Below are 19,210 nucleotides of genomic sequence, written 5' to 3'. Positions count from 1 at the left end.
ATTGTAGGTTCGTTGTTAATTAGCTGTCCTGCAAGGCTTACATTTCACTGCTGAAACTAAACCAAAATACTTTTGTACTGCAATCTCACTTGTAAAATTAAATATAGGCAGAGTATGTTGCACAGGCAAATGCTTTTATGTTTCAGCAAGCAGTTCAGATGACACAGACAGCATTCATTCCAGCATTTCCCAGCATCTGAATTGTAACACTTGTGATTCTTTTTTTATTTTAGTGTGATGATAATTATTACCCTATTTGCCTATGTATCAGCTGTACATACGAAACTGATGTTCACAGTTTTTTAAGCGCATTTTCCAGTTTATTTTAGTGTACATGTCTATAATGGCTGTACTCTAGGCTCTGAGGGGAAAAGTTAAGTGGAAGAACACTGCCATCACATGAGCAAGCACAGTGAACAGATACCAGTTTGCTGTTGCATAATACCTACTGAGGAGAAATGAAGGATGAAGAAATGAGTTAATGCTACAGAGAACTAATTTGACTGAAGAATTCACTGGCCAAAATGTATTATGGTTCATAAAACTAATAGCTTGCAGTCCTTTATTTAAGTGTCTAAATATAGATTTCGTGTCCTTAAGCATCTGACACTGAGCATTTTGGGTAAAGAGGTAGTATGTTAACATATTTATCTGTAAGTCTGAGCTTCAGAACCACAAGTGTCTTCTACCTCATATCTCTTAACCCTCTGACAAAGTCAAAGCTCTCCAGCACAGAGACATATTTATTTTAGTTCTTAACTATAAACACTTCACGAGAACTACAAGAGAGACATCTTACAAAATTATAGCATCTGCCACAGCAAATCTGGATCCGCAAAGATTCTCTGCCATCATCTTTTATTCTCTCTGCCTTCAAAAAGTTGGAAAAACAATATGAGTCCTGTCCATGGAGAAAAGGAAGAGTCGGGTGAAAGAAAAATGCAGGGTGGTCAAGAAAAATCTGCTGCAAACAGTGATGCTTTCCCTAAGCTTTTCAGGAGACATTACATCCCAGATCATTAAAGTTTTATTTCAGTGGGTGATCTTTGGATTGGATAGATACAGCAGGAAAACAAGCTGGAGCTCCCCTCCTTTATTTTTCCTATAGCCTTTCTTGCCTTGAATCTCTGATTCTAAGCACTCATGACAGTTTAAATCACAGAATGGTTGAGGTTGAAAGTGCTTCTGGAGATCATCTAGTCCAATCCAGAGATCATCTAGTCCAGTCCCACAGCTCAAGAAAGTTGACCCTGGAGCAGGTTTCACTAGGCTCAACCTAGAGCAGGTCATTCAGGAGGATGTCCAGTTGGGTTTTGAGTATCTCCATGGATGTAGACTCCACAGGCTTTATGGGCAACCTCTTTCAGTGTTCAAACATCCTCACAGTAAAAAATATTTTCTTACATTTAAATGGAATTTCTTGTATTTCAATTTGTGCACTGTTGCCCCTTGTCCTGTCACTGGACACCACTAGAAAGAACCTGGCTCCATCTTTTTGAACTCCCTACCTTCAGGTATTTGTACACATTGGTAAGATCTCCCCTGAGCCTTCTCTTCAGGCTGAGCAATCCCAGCTCTCTCAGCCTTTCATTTTATGACAGATGCTCCAATCACTGTCACCTTTGTGGCCCTGATGACTTGCTTAAGTGCCTTTGGCCACATCATATAAGACCAAAATTTTTAAAGATCACGACCAACATTGGCTGACTTCAGTGGGAGCTTCACGTGTTCAAAATCTGTGGCTATGGGGCTGTACATATATATATATATCTTTCTTTAAACTTGAAATAGGGAGGATGGTCCAGATCCTCCAAGCATTTAAAGCACCAGCTGTATTGATTTGAATAGAAGATGGGCACCATAATATCTGGGAAAATACAGATTTAAGGTACCTTACTAGGTGTTGTCAGGCAGAATTTATCAAATGGAAATGTTTTTCTTCTGCATGTTTTTGTAAGCCTGTATAAACTCTAAGCAACTGATTCCTCTCTAGCGCTTACGGAGAAGTTTGCCTCCAGGACTGCTGAGACGAGTGTCCTCAACTTGGACCACAACAACATCAGCCACAGGATTACCTACACTGGAGCCAGCTCCAGTGAGAAGGGATCGCAGTGCCAGCATCAAACCTCATGAATCATCTTCGTCCAGGTTACAGATTGCCTCCTCTCTCTTTTATGTCTCCCTTTGGGCAAATTTCTTTGGTTCTGTGTGATGATGTCCCTCATTTAAAAATGCTGAATTCAAAGTGTCTTAGAACTACTTCTTCATGTTTCTCTAAATTGGGCTGCCAAAGAAGTGACATTCCAAATTTTAGTCAGATTATGCCAAAACTATGCCTATTATTAGGAAGCAGAATGAAAAAGAAATCTGTTTATGCAGGCAAAGTGCAGAATTGCACAATAAAATTGGAAACAAGGCAAGATAGCTGGTTTAAATCTTGATATGCAGCAGTTTCCTCCATGGGTATTGCTCAGCCAAGGAAAAATTCTAAGAAGTAACCCAGCTGCTGAACATCACTTCTAAGAACATACCTAATGATGTGGTCCTGTCATTAAACCAGTTCATAAAAGACTTCTCCATCCTCTAGATACTAATTTCCACAACATAAACCCTCATTTTAAGTGGACCCTCCTAGAATACACAGTTTTATGGTTTTCTGTACATAGATATGGAGTATCATCAGACCATACAGCACTGTGCATGCCCTGCATCCTATGTATGGACTTAGTTCCAGAATATAACTGCTTAGGGCTCCCTGAATGAACTTAGGCAAATGCAATACCATCAATAGATGGTAAATAAATACCATTCAGTTAGATAACTCAAAAAGTGATTTAGTGAAGATAAGAAAGCAGATTTGTTACCAGTGGGGAAAAAAAATAAAAGATCTAGGTATAAAATTACAAAGGAAGATTTGCTAGTAGAGGTTGAAAGCAAAGCTGAAAATTAAATGGGCAGTGTAAAGTTTCTTGCAGGGTGGTTGCTCTGCTATCCCTAATTTTAAGCACTGCAGTGGCACACTTCTTTCCCATTGACCACAGAGTTTATCTTCTGGGATTCAGAATTTCAACTGTCTCATCTAGTTGAAAGGCTTTTCCTAATTTGCCACAAGAAGCAAATACACACAGCTGTTTTGTTGGGGTTCAGATTGAATGCCCACTTCTGTTTGATTCATTTATTTATTTACTCATTTAAGATGTGCCATATTTTTAAGGGTTCTGTTAAGCAGGTGCTGGTACTGGAACAGTCGCAACTACAAAGCAATAATTAATAAAGCCTTGAGATGAATTTCAGCAAAATCACAGAAGAAATTGTACATTATTATGTCTTTCTTGGCAAAAGAGTTCTGGATTCAATCATGACACATACACTTTAATGTTATGTTCATATAGTGCATCATAGAAACAGAGCACTAGATCCACAAAGAGATTTGCATAGGCTGAAGTACCTACCTACTCCATTTTGTACCCAACTCAAAATTTAGTTCCAGTTTCCTAAAGCACGTCCTGAAAGTCTTTCAGAGTTACCCAGAAGCACACTAGTTCTCACTATTCTGAGGAGATGGGGTTTTATCTTACGGCTTTAGTCCCTCCTGACTGACTATGTCAGTTGGGTATTCCCATGTCACTCTTACCCATTCTCTTTTTCTCAGGGCCTGATCCCTGAGCCAGTATCATAAAATACATAGTCCTCCCATGAAATGGAGAGAGAGAAATTGTTTCTGCTCAGCTGCTTACATCTGGCAGCTGACTGGTTTAGTGCATTTGCAGAGGAATACCCTAATAAAGTTGCTTCTCTGCCTGAGAGCATTCAGACCTAGGTACCCTGCATTTTGGGACATTCATGATACCAGGTAGCTGGAGGTGGGCTGTGTTTAACCCTCCACAAGGGCTGCAACAGATAATCCAGTAGCAGCCAGTGAAAGAGGGAGTTGAATGGATGTTAGCCTTGTGGGAAGGGCTTTCATCTGTGAGGAGAGAGAGAGGCTTGGGTCCCAGGTGCTGTTAACTATGATACATTGTGTAGCTACTTCAACAGAATTTCCTCCTTTCTGGCCCCATTAGTATTTCTCTATTCTAGTCAGAAAGGAGCAGAGCCTTCAAAGGAAGGGCAGAAGGCAGTCAGTCGTGCAGCCTGGTAGTAATTATGGTGCCACTCTGTGAGAATAAAGTTCAGGTCCACTCAGCAAGGGCTATCATCTTGGAGTTGGTGGATGAGGAGAGAGTGTGGAGACATGCTTTGCTGTAGGGAAAGGAAGAGCAAAACAAAAGCACCAAATTCAAGAATTTAGAGCTGTGATATTAGAAGACTCACGCGTTTTTCTGTGATTCAAAATTTGGTGTCAGTAGTGGAGAAAAAGATAGGACCTGAAAAGGCCCAACATCACCAGTGTTTGCTGCTGTATAGCTTGGGTGAATGCAGCCCCAGAGAGCTGCCTTGGTCAGCCTTTCTTCCCGGTACATAAACCTTTCCCATAGAGGAAAGTGTGTAGGACACCTAGGTGCTCAAGACAGCCTGCAGAGTACACTGAATGGTGCAAGAAAAATACATGGTTAGCCAAAGTTCCCTTTGTGAGGAGTCCCATGTATCTCAGTAAAAGTAAATACAGAGAAGCTATAACCAAATGGAAATGTTCTTCAGTCACTGGCCTATGGTTCCCAGGGTGCATTTGATTTATACTGTTGATCTCAGACTTTCACGTAGTATGTAAGCATCCTAAGATGGGAATCAGAGAGGAGAGCAATTAAATATTATTGTTGGTCCTTTTCTATGGTTGTTACATAACTCTGCATGATGAGCCAACTAAGCAGGCTATCAATTCTTCCTACATTTAATGTCGCCAATTGTATAATTATAGTTCTGTCAAGCCTCCCAGCCTACTGTTTGCAGTTCGTCTTTTACAGTAGGAGAAACAATGTGTATTTCAGAAAGGGGAAAAATTAATCCTATAAGTCTAGCTTTAAAAATTTTGGCAGACCAATACAGATTTACTTTCAAGGAAAAGAATTTTGAACTGAAGGGAAAAAAAAACCCTCTTGATTATCTGCCACTTCCCCTGTACCAAATTCAAGCGTGGACAGGTCACAGAGAAAGAAACATTTCATGACTTGAAGGGTAGGAGAGGGGAAGTGATACTGGAATTACCTTGTGGCAGATTTTGAAGTTACAAAATCTGCAACTTGTTCCTCACAGTCTGGGACATCACCTCTAGATTTCTGTAGTCAGCATATTTGCAAAAATCCCCCTTAAATCTCTATTTAAGATTACTGATCCTGTATTCTTCCAACCGCATGTCACTAAACTGGTAAAACATGGTCCTCTTATAGCTTCAAATGATTTGGAAAAAATAATAGAGCTTCCAGTTCCTTCCCTCAGTCACTTCTTATCCAATGGTTCTCCCTTAAGTAGTCAAAGAATGTGGTTTAGGGTTTTTTGTTTTGGTTTTGGTTTGGTCTTTACAGTGGGCCAGTGTGTTATATTCTTCCTGTTAATTAAAAAACAAAACCACAGTAGAAAACAAACAAACAAAAAAAAATTAAACAGCTGGATTCTTTCTTCATCTTACTTCATCAGGGATTATAGGAATTTGGGCCAGTGAATACAACTAGCAAATATTTTTGTAGGTAGTGCTTGTTCTTCCAAAACAATAAGTTTTTTGTAGAGTTAAGACAATGTCACATGCTTTTTTATTTCAGAATACTTTTTTGGGTTTTTTTCAAGTTTTTTTTCAATTTTAGCTGGGACTAGGCTGCTTTAAAAGGCTATCTTCTGCCTTGCACGTCATCTCATCTCTTGGATGTGAGGCTATGAGGAGAAGTGTGGAGCCTGAGAGACCTTGCAGATCTGTCCAGAGAGGTCATAGGCCTCATGATAAAGAGCCAGTGCTACACCCCTGCAAGCAGCTGACATTTTATGAATGTCATTTGGGAAAACAATGAAAAATACAATTCTCTTGCTTTACAGAAGTATTTGGCCTCTTCTGGTACACAGTTATAGCCTGCAGGCTGAAGCATGCACCCATCCTGTTGTAGGGGACTGGCATTTGTTCCCCACACATAGACACACATGCACCCTGTTTTCCTTCAGTGAGTTTCTCTTGGATCAGTGACAAATGTCTTCAGGGATGTCAGTAGGGTTTTTTTTTTCAGATGAAGCATGCGTTTCAGTTGGCTAGAGCATGAAGTGCTTCACCCAGAGAAGAGGCACACCACTACCAACAGCAATACAGGGCTCTTCCGAGCCTCTCCCAGCCTCCTGAGGAGCTCCTCCAGTGCCCAAAGGCTTACTGGGTATCTGCCTTGGCGGTTGCAGCAGAGGAGTCAAGGAGACTGATTTTTCATTTACACAGAGAGCTACTGGCACTTCTGGCTCTTGTAAGGAGGCACTAAAAGAGAGTATAAATTTAACTTATTTCAAGTCAACTTTTAAGCCTCTTTGTACTGTCAGAACAATATAGTGAAGACTTCTTTGCATAAATAAAGTGAATAGTCCTCAGCACTGAAGGAAGTCCAGCTTTGGAGTTTCTGCATTGTAAATATTTTTGCTGAATACACTACTGAGTGCCTTACAGATAGCAGTTCAGCCAACACATAGATGCTGTTTTTCTCATCCGATTTTGTGCTATCTCAGTATCGCAAACTTCTTGCGGTGGCTTCTGACTTCTTAAGATCTACTTACTGTTGAAGCTTTTTACTGTGTTGAATGATGCTTGTTTGCACTCTGGTTTTGCAGCACTGACTCCTGGAACAGCTCAATTCTGATGACAATCACGAAGAGCAGGTCCTTCTCGACCTCCTATGCCATGTCTTCTACCAACCACCTGAATGCCAAAAGGCAGAGCCGGCAAGGTGAGTGGGCATCTGTGGCTCTGTCAGGCTCAGCTGCTTCCCTGCGACTAGCACGTGCAGCTGCTTTTGATCTCTGTGCAATCTGTGTCTTCTCATATTTTTTGATTAATATAGTTATTTCCTTTATTTAAAAAAAAAGCAGTGGCTTTAAATACTATAGCTTATAGTGATGCTGTTGTAAATGTTTTGACTTTTATGATTTATAGAGGTTAGTCATGACATGATGTGGCAAGTGTGATACCAAATCATGTTGTGATTTATATCCGTGGAATTCCCTTAACTACAACAGGGCTGAGAACAAAGTGTTTCCTACAATGTCTGTTAGATTAACTGTCTGTATATATTGCCTGACTCAGATTTCTTGAAGCACAGCATACATAATGCCATTCAGGACTGTAGGCAGCAACCGACCCATTTTATGCAAACATATCCAAGACAAAGCCATTATAACTCAGAAGTCCAGGTAGTTCTTACTGATTTTTAGAGATGAGAAATACGGGGTGTTTTACTAAGCTTTTTGGGCCTTTAAAAAAATGACTCCTGCTTTAACTGGGTGAAAGAAATTGAGAAGGTGGCTTCTTAATTGATAATGAAATGTGCAGTATGGCAGCCATGAAGCAGTCTTAATCGGTAGTAATGTGGTTCTCTTCCCTGTACAAATGCAGGAGTTAAAGCTTACCCATGCTTTAACTTGCAATTCAAAATGATCACAAGGCCTTCCTTTTATAAATCAGCCTGGTTTTTTTCCAAACGTGGAATGATGTTGAGATAATGTTACTCAGAGATAGTAGCCACTCAGACATCAGATGGAAATTGATAGATGCCTGAGGCCTGACATCGGGTAAGTCAGAGAATCCTAACTTAGAGATGGGTTTGAAGATACATCTGCACAATTATTCTGCATATCCAGCACTGTCACATCACATCTCCTTTTCAAACTGAAGTTTATTTAATATCCTCTTGTACAGAAGGTGTTTTGTTATAACACAGTGAAGATTAAGTAACACAATACTATCTTAAAAGGTAATAGGCACATAAGCAAAATAATAAGATAGAACTTGGAAAATAGTGGAGATACAGTGCCAAAAATCAAGGAATTTTTTTTAGAACAAAACAAATCCTGCCTAGACTTCTGATTTTCAGAGATTAACCCATCAACTTGAAAATGGGGGGGAGGAGGGATGTATAATATTTTATACTTGGGAAACAAGATTTATCAACCCCATCAGTTAGTTTTACATTTAGTCTGTTCTGCTTCCAGAAAGTGTCAATAGTCATCTCTATTGCCCAAACACATGAGCTCTCCTGTAATGAAGGGAGATCTCCATTCCATCACAAGCAATTCCTAGGGACACTGATTGACAGGAGTAAGAATTTTGGCTCATCATTTTATGCAGAAGATCAATATTTTGATGTTTTAGACTGCTTACAATCATGCATTTTTAATTATGATTTGTTTTTGTTTTCCAAATAAAGAATTGTTTCAATTTGCTCTAATTAATGCAAATTAGACTTTTGTATATTAGCTCCATTGGCAATATATAATAGTTCTTAGTAGATACTGATCTAGATAAATCTGTAAATCTGTTAATTTACAAAATGTGTCTTTAATTAGACATGAAGACACTAGGATTTTAAAATACTGCTAGCTATACTTATTTTAGCAAAATTCTGGGGTCAACTCAAGTGTTTTCATACGTAATTTCACATCACATTGAAGTTACTGTTTTATTTCTTCAATGTTGCACATGTGTAAAAGTTCTGAAGGACCTAAGCAGAAGGTTGTACTTCAAAAAATTCTCCCTCTAATGTTATTTTTCTCTTATCTTGAATATTCAGAATTCCTTACTGTAGCAAGACATGCTTTCTCTCACTTTTGCCAATAAATAGTTAAATGTTGGATTATTTAAAATAGGTTTTAATTTTTCTGGTGAATGTATTTATTTTTGTTACCTACCCTGGCAAATTATTCTTAAAAAAAAAAACACCATACAACCAAACATATTTCAAGAGACAGGAACCCAGACTAGCAATAGAAAGCCAGCTGTGATTAGAAACATTATTGTGAAAATTGCTGTTTAAATTCCCAGGACTTGCTTTAAATTGTTGAAAGATAACCATATATATTGTATTCTCTAACAGTCATTAATATTACCAGGTAACATATAGCTCAAAGATACATAATAATCCAATTCAATCCCCTGTGCAACTAACAGACTGTGAAGTGTTTTCAAAGACATATCTGTGTTGGATGGAAAGCAGATATCTCAGAGGATAAGTAAATGTGAAACAGAGGCTTTCTGTATTTTAAAGCAATTTCTATATGTCATGGCCATCTGATAACTTTTTAATTGCTCTGTAGGCTGCAGGTTTCTGATCTCAAGGCTAATGTAATATCCTAGTTGGAACCATTAAGACAGTAATGCATACCACATGTTTGATGAAGAAATACCCTAATCAAAACTTCACAGATGGATATCTCAAAATTGCACTGTAATAACTGTCAGAGATTATTTTTAACTCTTGAATTGTCAACAGTAAATAATATTTTAACCTCGTATCACAGTAGGCTTTTATCAGGAAAAAATACTGGAACAGTACACATATATCCTGCAACGTTAGTATTTCATAAACTTAGATCAACATATTGCTTTATTCTAAGGTAAATTTTGTGTCTGGAATGCATTTAGATAGTGGGCACAGTTCACACATAAAAACAGTTAAAGTTCCCAAGGTCTTTATATTATTTGGCTTTGAAGATGAACATCATAAGTGAACTGGGGCTGAGTTCCTACAAACTTTAGAAGAGGAGGTAAATTAATTTACATGCATTTCCTTTTAAGATAGATTATGTTTGCTACTCTGTGCTTTATTGTGACTGGGACCTTTTTGTCTGAGACTAGAAAACATGAAGTGGATTCAAAGAGAAGGCATCAGATTGTCTCACACACTGGACTGGCTGATGCATTTCATCTTGGCAGTGGTGCTTAGATAGAATAAGGGACAGAGAGAACTACATTTTGCTAGTGTTCACACACGTGGATATTGGCAGTTTCTGTTACACTAGCTCAGGAATACAATACCATGTGGTACAAGTAATGGTCGCAAGTGTCCCATAGTGAGCAACAGATATTGAATAATAAACTCAAGCTGCACAAGATCAAGGCCAAAATCTGTGAGGAATGTGGAAATGGCACCATAAGTGCAATGTTTTATATTCATATAAGGTATGACTACAAAAAATTGCTTTTTTTTTGTTTATTGCTAGTCTTCACACATGTAGAAATTCAAAATTACTGGGAGTGTATGTAAGCCTTTCATGTCTCTGCTTTACATATGGAGACAGTGAAGCAAAGAGAAACTGCAGATGAGTCTGGGAACTGCCTGTTTGGAGTTTGGTGTGTCTGTCACTAGAACATCTTGATACCAGTAGTCATGCCACTAATGCATGCCTTTCATTTCATGCCTGCCAGTTAGTGCATCCTGCTCCAGAGGGAGAATATGCTTTATATTTTGAGTCAGATCTCCAACAGGTAGAAGTGGTTGATAATAATGGAGCTCCATCTCTCTGTGATAGCCACGGGCTTGGCTCAGAGTGGATAAGGGGTTTCTCTTATTTTTCTGTTTGGAAGCTATGCTGGTACCTGAGCATCTCAAGGGGAGTATTTCTGCACAGTGAATTTATACAACCATCTGCCACTTCTGTTAATTGACAAGACTTTTTTTCTCTTGCCAGGTATCCCGCCAAATATTTCACCTCTCACCTCCCCATGCCATTCACCGATTCAGGGGACACCTGCCACAAGTCCTACTGGAAAAACATCTTCTGTGTCATTTCCAGACTCTACAGATATTGACAGCAAGCAAGGCTTAAAGCCACACAAAGTCTTAACTTCTACTCAGAGTGCACCTGCTCTGTCAGACTCTATTATCAGCCCTTCTGTCATCTGCAGCAGGTAAGATAGTAATTTGACATGCGTTGGAATCATTTCATGTTGTTCTTGCAAACCAGTTTTTGGCCCATATGAAAGATTTTGTGATTTGCTGTGGTATTGTGTATTGATATTTTACCATATCTAAGCGGTTCTTAGTATATGAGTAGTTATGTAGACTGATGCTATAAAGTGCTTTCAAAGTGCAAGGCGGTTAGCTACATTTATAGCTTTTACTCATGTCAGATTCATAAATAAATTCTTTGTCAATAACTTGGAGATCCCAAAGTTGGATTTCGTGTTAACAACTTCTGTCTCTCACTCTACACCCTTAACATGAACAGTCACTTTCAGGTCACAGGCCAAGTCTTTCACAGCTGACACCTAATGTTTGATAGAAGAATCTGACTGCTAGAGTTTAAAAGCTGCTGGCCTGTAGCCTTCTGATAAAGGTGTGCCAACTGTGCTGAGGAGTGTGTAATTTTGAGCACTCTCTCAGGAGTGGATCCTGTCCTCCTTAGGCAGAGTCAGATTATGTAGCATTGGGTTTTTTTTCAGAAATCAACTGCAGCCGAGTTCTTTCTGCAGCTAAGAGTTACAGTAACACAGTTAAATTCACACTTTAAAGTAGGCCATTCTTAGATTAAGCAGACCTGCTCTGCAGAGTCAGCATTTTGGAAAGTTGTTCTGTTTGTCTTCTCAAAAACCATTCAGTTGTCAAGTTAGATTACTGGAGTTTGCAATATGTGTCCAGTTCAGAATAGTGGGAAACACTGGTACCTAGAAGGCTGTTCCAGTGCAGTTTCAAGGTTATCTTACTCATTAGATGTTACTTTTGATCATCATAGTGAGTGATTTGTGATTACTGGCTAGCTAGTGGACAGCATGTCATCTGAGTCTGGGTTAAATGTTTTCAAGATTGACTATCTTTGGAAATAGGTTTTCATTTCTGGCTGCAGTCACGTGACTTTTAATGTGTCTTGTATGTGTGCAGGGCTTGGAAGTAGGTGGGAGAATGTCAAAATTGAGATTGCAAGTTTGCTCAAGGGAGTCATCCTCACTGGAGCTCAGACCAGGATCCTGACAGGCTTTTAAGAAATATTTAGGTGACTAAATAAAAACTACGTGCTTTTAAAAGTTTTCCAAAATTATTGCAAAACTGGGACTTGTGCTGATTCATTTAAAATGAAAACTATATTACATATAAGAAATATACCATAAACATGCTACTGTCTGATTAAACTGTGCCTTTATTACTATTTCAACAAAATATTGCTTTAACTAGTAACAACTGTGATTGGAAACCTTCTATTAATGAGAACAGTTAAAAATTGCATAAAAAACATCCAAAAAAATTTATCAATGTAAGATCGTTGTAGGTAGTAATAAAATATACTTTCTTGATAGGCGTAGACTTTGATTTCAATGTAATCATTGGTAAAATGCTCATTAGCTGTTATGTGACTACTGTCTTATGTGATCTATGTAGGTTGCATAGCATATTTAAGTTCTTAATTTCCTTGTTTTCAAATGTTCAGACTGTGTAAGCATTACAAATAGTTACACCGCTGTCATAGACTTTGTTGATTTGTTGGAGCAAACACATTATTTTAAAACATATTTAAAATATTGTGGTGTTATGACTGCTAATAGAATTGGCATCCACTGTTATTAATAGTCACTGTTCCTTTAATGTCCACTGAAAAATCATAAGCAGTGTCACACTTCTAGCCATTGGTATACAGAGATGTCATATGCACAGCTACGAGCTGAAACAACAGTATAGAAATAATGCACCCCTTAGTAATGTAAACACAAATAAAAAAAAAAAAAACAAAAACAAACAAACAAAAAAAACAACAACAAAAATTAAATGGCTAAGACAAGCTGAGAGAGTTAAATTAACAAACACTGGAAATAAATCTTTTAATGTTTGAGCTTTCACACTGTAGATTGCTAGTCTTCATGGTATGCAATCCACTACATTTACTGCCAAAAAAACTGCCTTGCTAGGAAATAACAGCAAGTCAGCAAACCTCTGCCACCACCAAACCAATCCCTCTCCCAACAACAACAAAAGAGGAAATGAACTCTTGATGGGTTCAGTGCTTTAAATCAAATCCACCCAGGCAGTGGCATCAAGACCGTAGTTTTACTGTATTTTTTTGTACTTACGAAGTGAAATGTGTTAGGACAGCAGAGTTTGAAAACTACATTAAACAAGAATATATACCAGACAATGCTGTTAAAATAACTTGTAAGTAATAATTTTTAATTCTGCTTCTTGGATGAGGCAGGAATCCTGTGGAAAAGATGTTAAACAATCCTGTGATTAAGAAGTATATTATAATGCCTGTACATGAAGGGGCTTGATTTAAAGTTGCATGGGCACGTTTACTTCTGACATAGAGTAGATTTCAAGTGTTCTAGAAGGTAGCTCAGTAATTTTTTTTTAACATAGTGTTTCATGTGGATCATACATTTTAAATCAGTGTGAGTTTGCATGTGTTCTGGAAATAGAGGTACACTCATAATGACACAAAAGCCTTGTAGCATTACAACCAATCAAAGGCTCTCTTTCTCTTTTACTTTTACATTTTGGCTTGTTAGCATTGACCTTATGGAAACCACAAGGAATGTGGGATAGAGAAATTAATATATTTTTTCACCTTGTTTATAAACCTGAGTGGTACAAGATTTGTTGTCTTGGCTATGTACTACAACTATCATTGTATGCAGATTTGTGTTTTTATTTAAAATTATTTCAGGAATTCATTATGTTTGCAGGTGATATCAAGCTCCAGAATATGTTTTCAATGACCTCGTCAAAAGCCATCTGGCATCAGTCATTTTTATATGGTGAACTTATATTGGTGCAAAGTTTCTAATACAAAGTTTGACCAATCAAAACAATTTTGTAATAGTTGCTTTGCAAAGGCTGTTATGTATGAGGTATGCCACAAAATACTGGCTCAAAACAGAGAAAGGAATGTTAAAATGGCAGTTTGTCATAGACAGATTTGATATAATGTTGCTAGACGAGGCTTCAGATTTGTTAAATTCTCTTATGTTTTCATGATATATCATTGTTCCTTCAGATCCTGGACTCAGTTATATTGGGACATTGTAATTTGAGATGTTCCAGTTGGTACTGAATTGACATTTAGGGCTTAAAGCGAATCACACTCAAGGAATGCAGCATTTTAATGGGACGGAAAAGCCAGTCATTTGGAAAGATCCCTCCCACAATGTCTTTGTGTTCTGGGAATGATGGAGCAAACTCTGTCTTCTAGTTTCATTGCTAAATGTCTGGATACCAGATCACTCACCTCATGTTCTGTCCAAAACACCCCCTTGGTTCCGATGTACTTGGTAGGTTGTCACTACAGTAATGGCAAAATATCCTTTTCCTCCTTAAGAGGAACATACTCAAGTTCTAAGCAAGAAAAGGAGAGTAAAGCCTCATCATGACTGCGTTCAAATTGAATTATGTAAGATTTGATGGCACTCTGGCACATTTTCATAATTTTAATTCATGTTTTTAAGGCAAATGTAGTACAAAACCAGGGGAATTTTATACTGATTTATAGAATAAAAAATTAATTAAAAAAAAAAAGTCACATAGTCACATAATATAGGTTTACTGTTGGCAATACAAACTTAATAGTGGCAACCAATTAATCCAAGGTCCTTCTGTATTTCTGTGTTTTTAAATCCCTGATTTTCAATAAAACTTCAACTCACTCCTGTAATTTTGTTTGGAGAATGCACCCTGTACCATAGCTTATACCGTATAACAATTTTACAGTATCAGCAGGAAATCATTTTACATAAGACTGTCTAATGTGCATGGTTCTTTATATTGAGCATATTTCTTGATGTATTTCAGCTGTGGCAGACCCTATAACCAAATAGAAGCTGGTGATGGGACACTAGATAGAAACGATGGTAACACACACACCCTGAACAGAGCAGGTAATTCTTTGTCCATCAAAATCTCCTCATCCCTTAAAATTAAATAGTCATTCACTGAAAGGGCAGATATGCTTGTCTGTCATAAAAGGAGTATATATGGAGGTGAGACCATACAAATTGTCTTTGAGGCTCTTTCCATTTTGTATGTACAACATGTGCAAAATGATAATGAAGAATAGAGTTAAAATATAAAGGAAATACTGTTTCCTTCATCTAACCTAGTCAACTCAAATAATGGTATTCAAAATTTCTCTCACTCTTCAATCCCTGATCCCATTTTTTACACTCTGCAGGGTATATGTTTTAATGCCTTTGGACAGATTGTCCGACTTTGGACCCAGCCAAGCAGCACATATGTATTATGAGTCAGAGATCCTGTTGCTATTATTCAGAAGGTCACAGGATGACTTTCATGCAATCCTTGCTGTTCACACAAGAAGATTTGTAATTTGTGTTGTAGATGATCCTGCGCAAGCCACTTCTGACTATGAGACCAACAACAGCGATAGCAGCGATATTGTACAAAATGATGATGAAACAGATTGCTCCAAAGAGCAGAAGAGGAAGGGATCCGTCTGTAGGACGTACACGCCTGAGACCATCATTCTGCATCCCTTGATACCACCTGAGGTAGCTTGTTTAAGTTCCACTTGCAGAGCAGACTGAGTGTATGCTAACACAGGGGAAGAAAACAGAGCAAACAACCAAAAAGCCCAAACCCCCACAAAAAAAACCCTAGGGCTGTCTAAAGATTGTGACCACAGTTTTAAGCAACAATTGCAGCAGGCTTCTACCTTGCAGTAGGAGGGTTGACTTTCAAGAATTGAAAGGAACCATTGAAATGTGTGAGAGCTGCTAAGCACTGACCACTTGTGAAACACTGACCATCTATTTTGATGAATAAATATAAGTTTATGAATCTGGCGTAAGTCATTTCTGAAATGTTTGGCTTCTGTGTTAGCATTGCCTTTAAAGGGAATGGGTTGGAAGGAAGAGAAATTATCTTCTCAGACTACCAGCATGATATATATATATATATATATATATATATATATATGTATATAGTCTTCCAGTTCAGCCACTTCAGCTTCTAAATGGCCTTGCAATCTTGGCTAATATATACAGTGGTCCTTATTTTCAAATAAACCAACAGTTGTGTGAGGGTGCTGCATGATACTATTGTCAGTGTATGTCTTGAACATAAGAATAGTGCAGTATGATGAACAAGTGCTGACCTTCTCACGACTACTGTATTCAGCTGTAAACTTGAGTAAGATGAGAGGGAAAGCTTTGTTTAATTAAATTTCCACATCCTAATGTACAACTGAATTAATAAATTTAAGGTGTCATGAGCTCTTGAAAAATTTATTGTAATCTGTTGAATTGGAGCTGGACATGCTGAGAGAAGGCATTTTTTTGAGATATTTTGGCATTTACTCATCTACAGTTTCTTAGTAATAATGAAATTCAAGGAAGTATGCAGGGTGAAAGGAGGGCAGAACCCATCTTGTATTTTCAGACCTTGAAAAATAGGTAGGTTTCAGTTTGAGAAATACAAAATTTCACATGGACTGAACTCCCTTAGCCATGTTAGATTGTAATGAATGGGTCATGATGTGGAAGTAGAAACTGACCACTTTTCCCTCTGTACTGCAGTAAATTTTACAATGAAGAAGACTGACTCCCTTGGAAATGAATGAATGATTTCCCTGAATGAATGAATGTGTCTCATGGATAAGTTCAGAGACTGATGTTTCATACACAGAATTTCCTATTCATTCAAGTGAAACAAATTATAAAGCAGAGTGACTAGCTGCAGGGGTGGTAGAAATGGGGACATTTCCACTGAGCTGAGTAGAGTCACATCGACTTACAGATCATGCTAATGTGGCCTTGTTTTTTAAAAGCATAAATTTTTGTATGAGATGCTTCACAGAACTAAAATTCCTCTTTATTCTGATTTTTGCCATAGGACAAACCTGTACTGGCTCCTGAGCCTCTGGTTATGGACAACTTGGATCCCCTGATGGAACAGCTAAATAGTTGGAACTTCCCAATCTTTGATTTGGTGGAAAAAATTGGAAAGAAATGTGGTCGAATTCTGAGTCAGGTGAGAATGATATCTTTTCTGCAGTGCCTGGCTAGATTATTGACAGATTTAGACAAGTAGTGTTAAGATCCATTGTCCTTACAAGCTGGTCATCCAATGAATAGTGATCCCTGCCACCTAATTCAAAGCTGACAATATGAACTCTGTCTCTTTATATTCCTTATTTTTAAATGTCTATATTTTTTAAATTTAAAAATGTGAAAGAAAAAGACTACACACCTATTTTGCCTGCTCCTCTGTGACATCAAGTTTACATAAACCTTTCTGAATATTCTCTTCTATCTGCAGGTGGTCCTGCCAACCCTTACCGAGTTATTAGTGAAGGGATTTCTCATGGGGTTCAGCATGGGAGGGCTAAACAGTAAATTTATTCAGTTGATGCAGAAAATACAGAACTTTGGCCCTTTTTTATACTGGAGCTATCAATCAGGCTGTGCAAGAATGCAAGTTTTCAGGAAGTGACGGAAAAAATAGACCATGCTATATTCCCTCACCGTTAAAGTCAGCACTTTAATAGTAAATTTATATCATTATTACATAGGGAAGCCTAATTTACTATGAATCAAGATGTGGGAGCTTAGAAATCTTTATTTCAACTATCAGTTTTTCATTCCCTCCTGTAAGTTGAATGCAAGTACTGACACAGCCCATCTCTACCCAGCATGATTAATGTCACTTCCATAATCACTTTCTGGGATGAACTTTCTTCTCTGTTATGCCCCTTTTCCTGTCACACTGACTTTCTTATGGAAGTATTGAGTTTCATTAAACAGGAAAGGGAAGTAATTATTATTATTTAGTGATAGAAGGGAAAAAACCCCAAGAGAATCTGACTGATCTAGTATCACTTTACAAGGCATTATGTAGCCATGAGTGCTGGAAAGAAGAGATTATGTTAATTGATACAATGTGGGACAATTAACACCCCCCACAATCACAAAGGTTAGCGTGTCAGATCTCAGTGTAACAAACTCCAGCAAATTCTGTATCAAATCTTAGTCCCTTGGTGGTTAACTATTATTCATCTAGATTCAGTTATCCAGTGGTCAACCAGGAAAACCACATCATGAATTCAGATTTATTCTGTGGTCAGCCTTTTATTGTTCTATAGCTTGGCAAGTAACATCTATGTTTAACCAGCCTGCCAGCTCTCTAGGTTAATTTTAGAGAAATAAGCAAACTATGGCTGCATGTGGATATTGATACAAATTCTGTGGTCAACATTGAGATACTTTTGCGCTAGATAGTAAGCATGTGATTAAAATGCTCTTCTAGATCATATTGGTTGTGTTGTTTTCTGATAGCATAGAATGATGATAGAATGATAAATGAAACATAAGGAAAAACAGAGCTTTTTTTTAATGGCATAACCAACAGTTTTGGTGAGCCAAATTTTGTTCTGGTTTTACTTCTATGGGTTTTAAGCACTTTACCAAGCCGCATGGAGATCTGTACCTCTCAGGACAATTCCCCTGTGCCTCCCTCAATTTGCACTAAAGCTCCACACTCTGCTTCCCAACATCTGCTTTTTTGCACAGGCTCTGAGCATGTTATCCATTTTGCAGTGTGTCGTGGTTTGAACGGAAATAAGGTCTGTGAAATAAAATAGAGACGCTTTAATAAATAATATTTTTAATTAAAATTCAACATTTTCTGTAACAGCTGTTTGTAATAACTCCCACTCCCAAAGAGCAGAATGCAGCAAGTTCAATCTTGTTCATAAAATATAGATCCTTTAGTTCTTTCCCCCACCTACTCAGATGGTCCTAACAAAATTATTTTCAGAAATAAGAGAACTAAAATAAATAAATCTTTTTCTCCAGCCAAAAATATTGTCTTTTTCTTGTGTAATTTTTAAATCCTGGGATATTATAAACAAAAGAAAACAAAAGCTCTAATGATTTATTATCTGTATTTTGCCGTTAAATGGATTCATCCATTAAAAATAAGTAAATTAACAAGCTGAATTAACTATATTTGCCTTGCTAGGTTAAATTTATGAGATGGAACAAAGCAGAGTTGACACGTGCCTCTAGGGAAGCATTCAGTTTAGAAAGCAAATGCTGGCTTAGCATCTTTAAAGCTGCTTGAGATGTCTGTTTCTTCTTTTTGGAATGCTAAATTGATTTAGACATATAAAAAGACCCCAAACCAGTCAGCAGCCATAAAAGCATCTGTGCAAAGTACAGTGGCAAGCACTCTAAATGCGGCACTAACAAACATGCATGATAGGGGTTAGAGAGGAATTTACATACCAGTGTCATTTCAGAAAGGAACAGCAGAGCTCTCCGACTGAGTTGATGCTTCACAACAGGCCATAAAGTTAGATAATGTCTTCAGTCACA

The 19,210-nt window shown here is 37.8% G+C and overlaps 1 protein-coding gene across 1 annotated transcript in view; it reads left to right on the top strand.

Annotated features, from left to right (window-relative positions):
* The window catches only part of PDE3A (phosphodiesterase 3A), a 272,747-nt gene that overhangs the window by 221,930 nt on the left and 31,607 nt on the right, over positions 1–19,210 (top strand). Inside the window, exons 4-9 of the mRNA XM_042795533.1 lie at positions 1,994–2,148; positions 6,733–6,848; positions 10,585–10,804; positions 14,670–14,755; positions 15,216–15,385; positions 16,728–16,865. Of these exons, the coding sequence (XP_042651467.1) occupies positions 1,994–2,148; positions 6,733–6,848; positions 10,585–10,804; positions 14,670–14,755; positions 15,216–15,385; positions 16,728–16,865 (885 nt within the window). The remainder of the gene's footprint in view (positions 1–1,993; positions 2,149–6,732; positions 6,849–10,584; positions 10,805–14,669; positions 14,756–15,215; positions 15,386–16,727; positions 16,866–19,210) is intronic.

Source organism: Tyto alba, unplaced genomic scaffold, assembly GCF_018691265.1.
Source record: "Tyto alba isolate M040663 unplaced genomic scaffold, T.alba_DEE_v4.0 Super-Scaffold_21, whole genome shotgun sequence".
NCBI classification, from domain to species: Eukaryota; Metazoa; Chordata; class Aves; order Strigiformes; family Tytonidae; genus Tyto; species Tyto alba.
The sequence above is the reverse complement of the archived record's forward strand: the minus strand, read 5'-3'. Positions and strand labels throughout refer to the sequence as shown.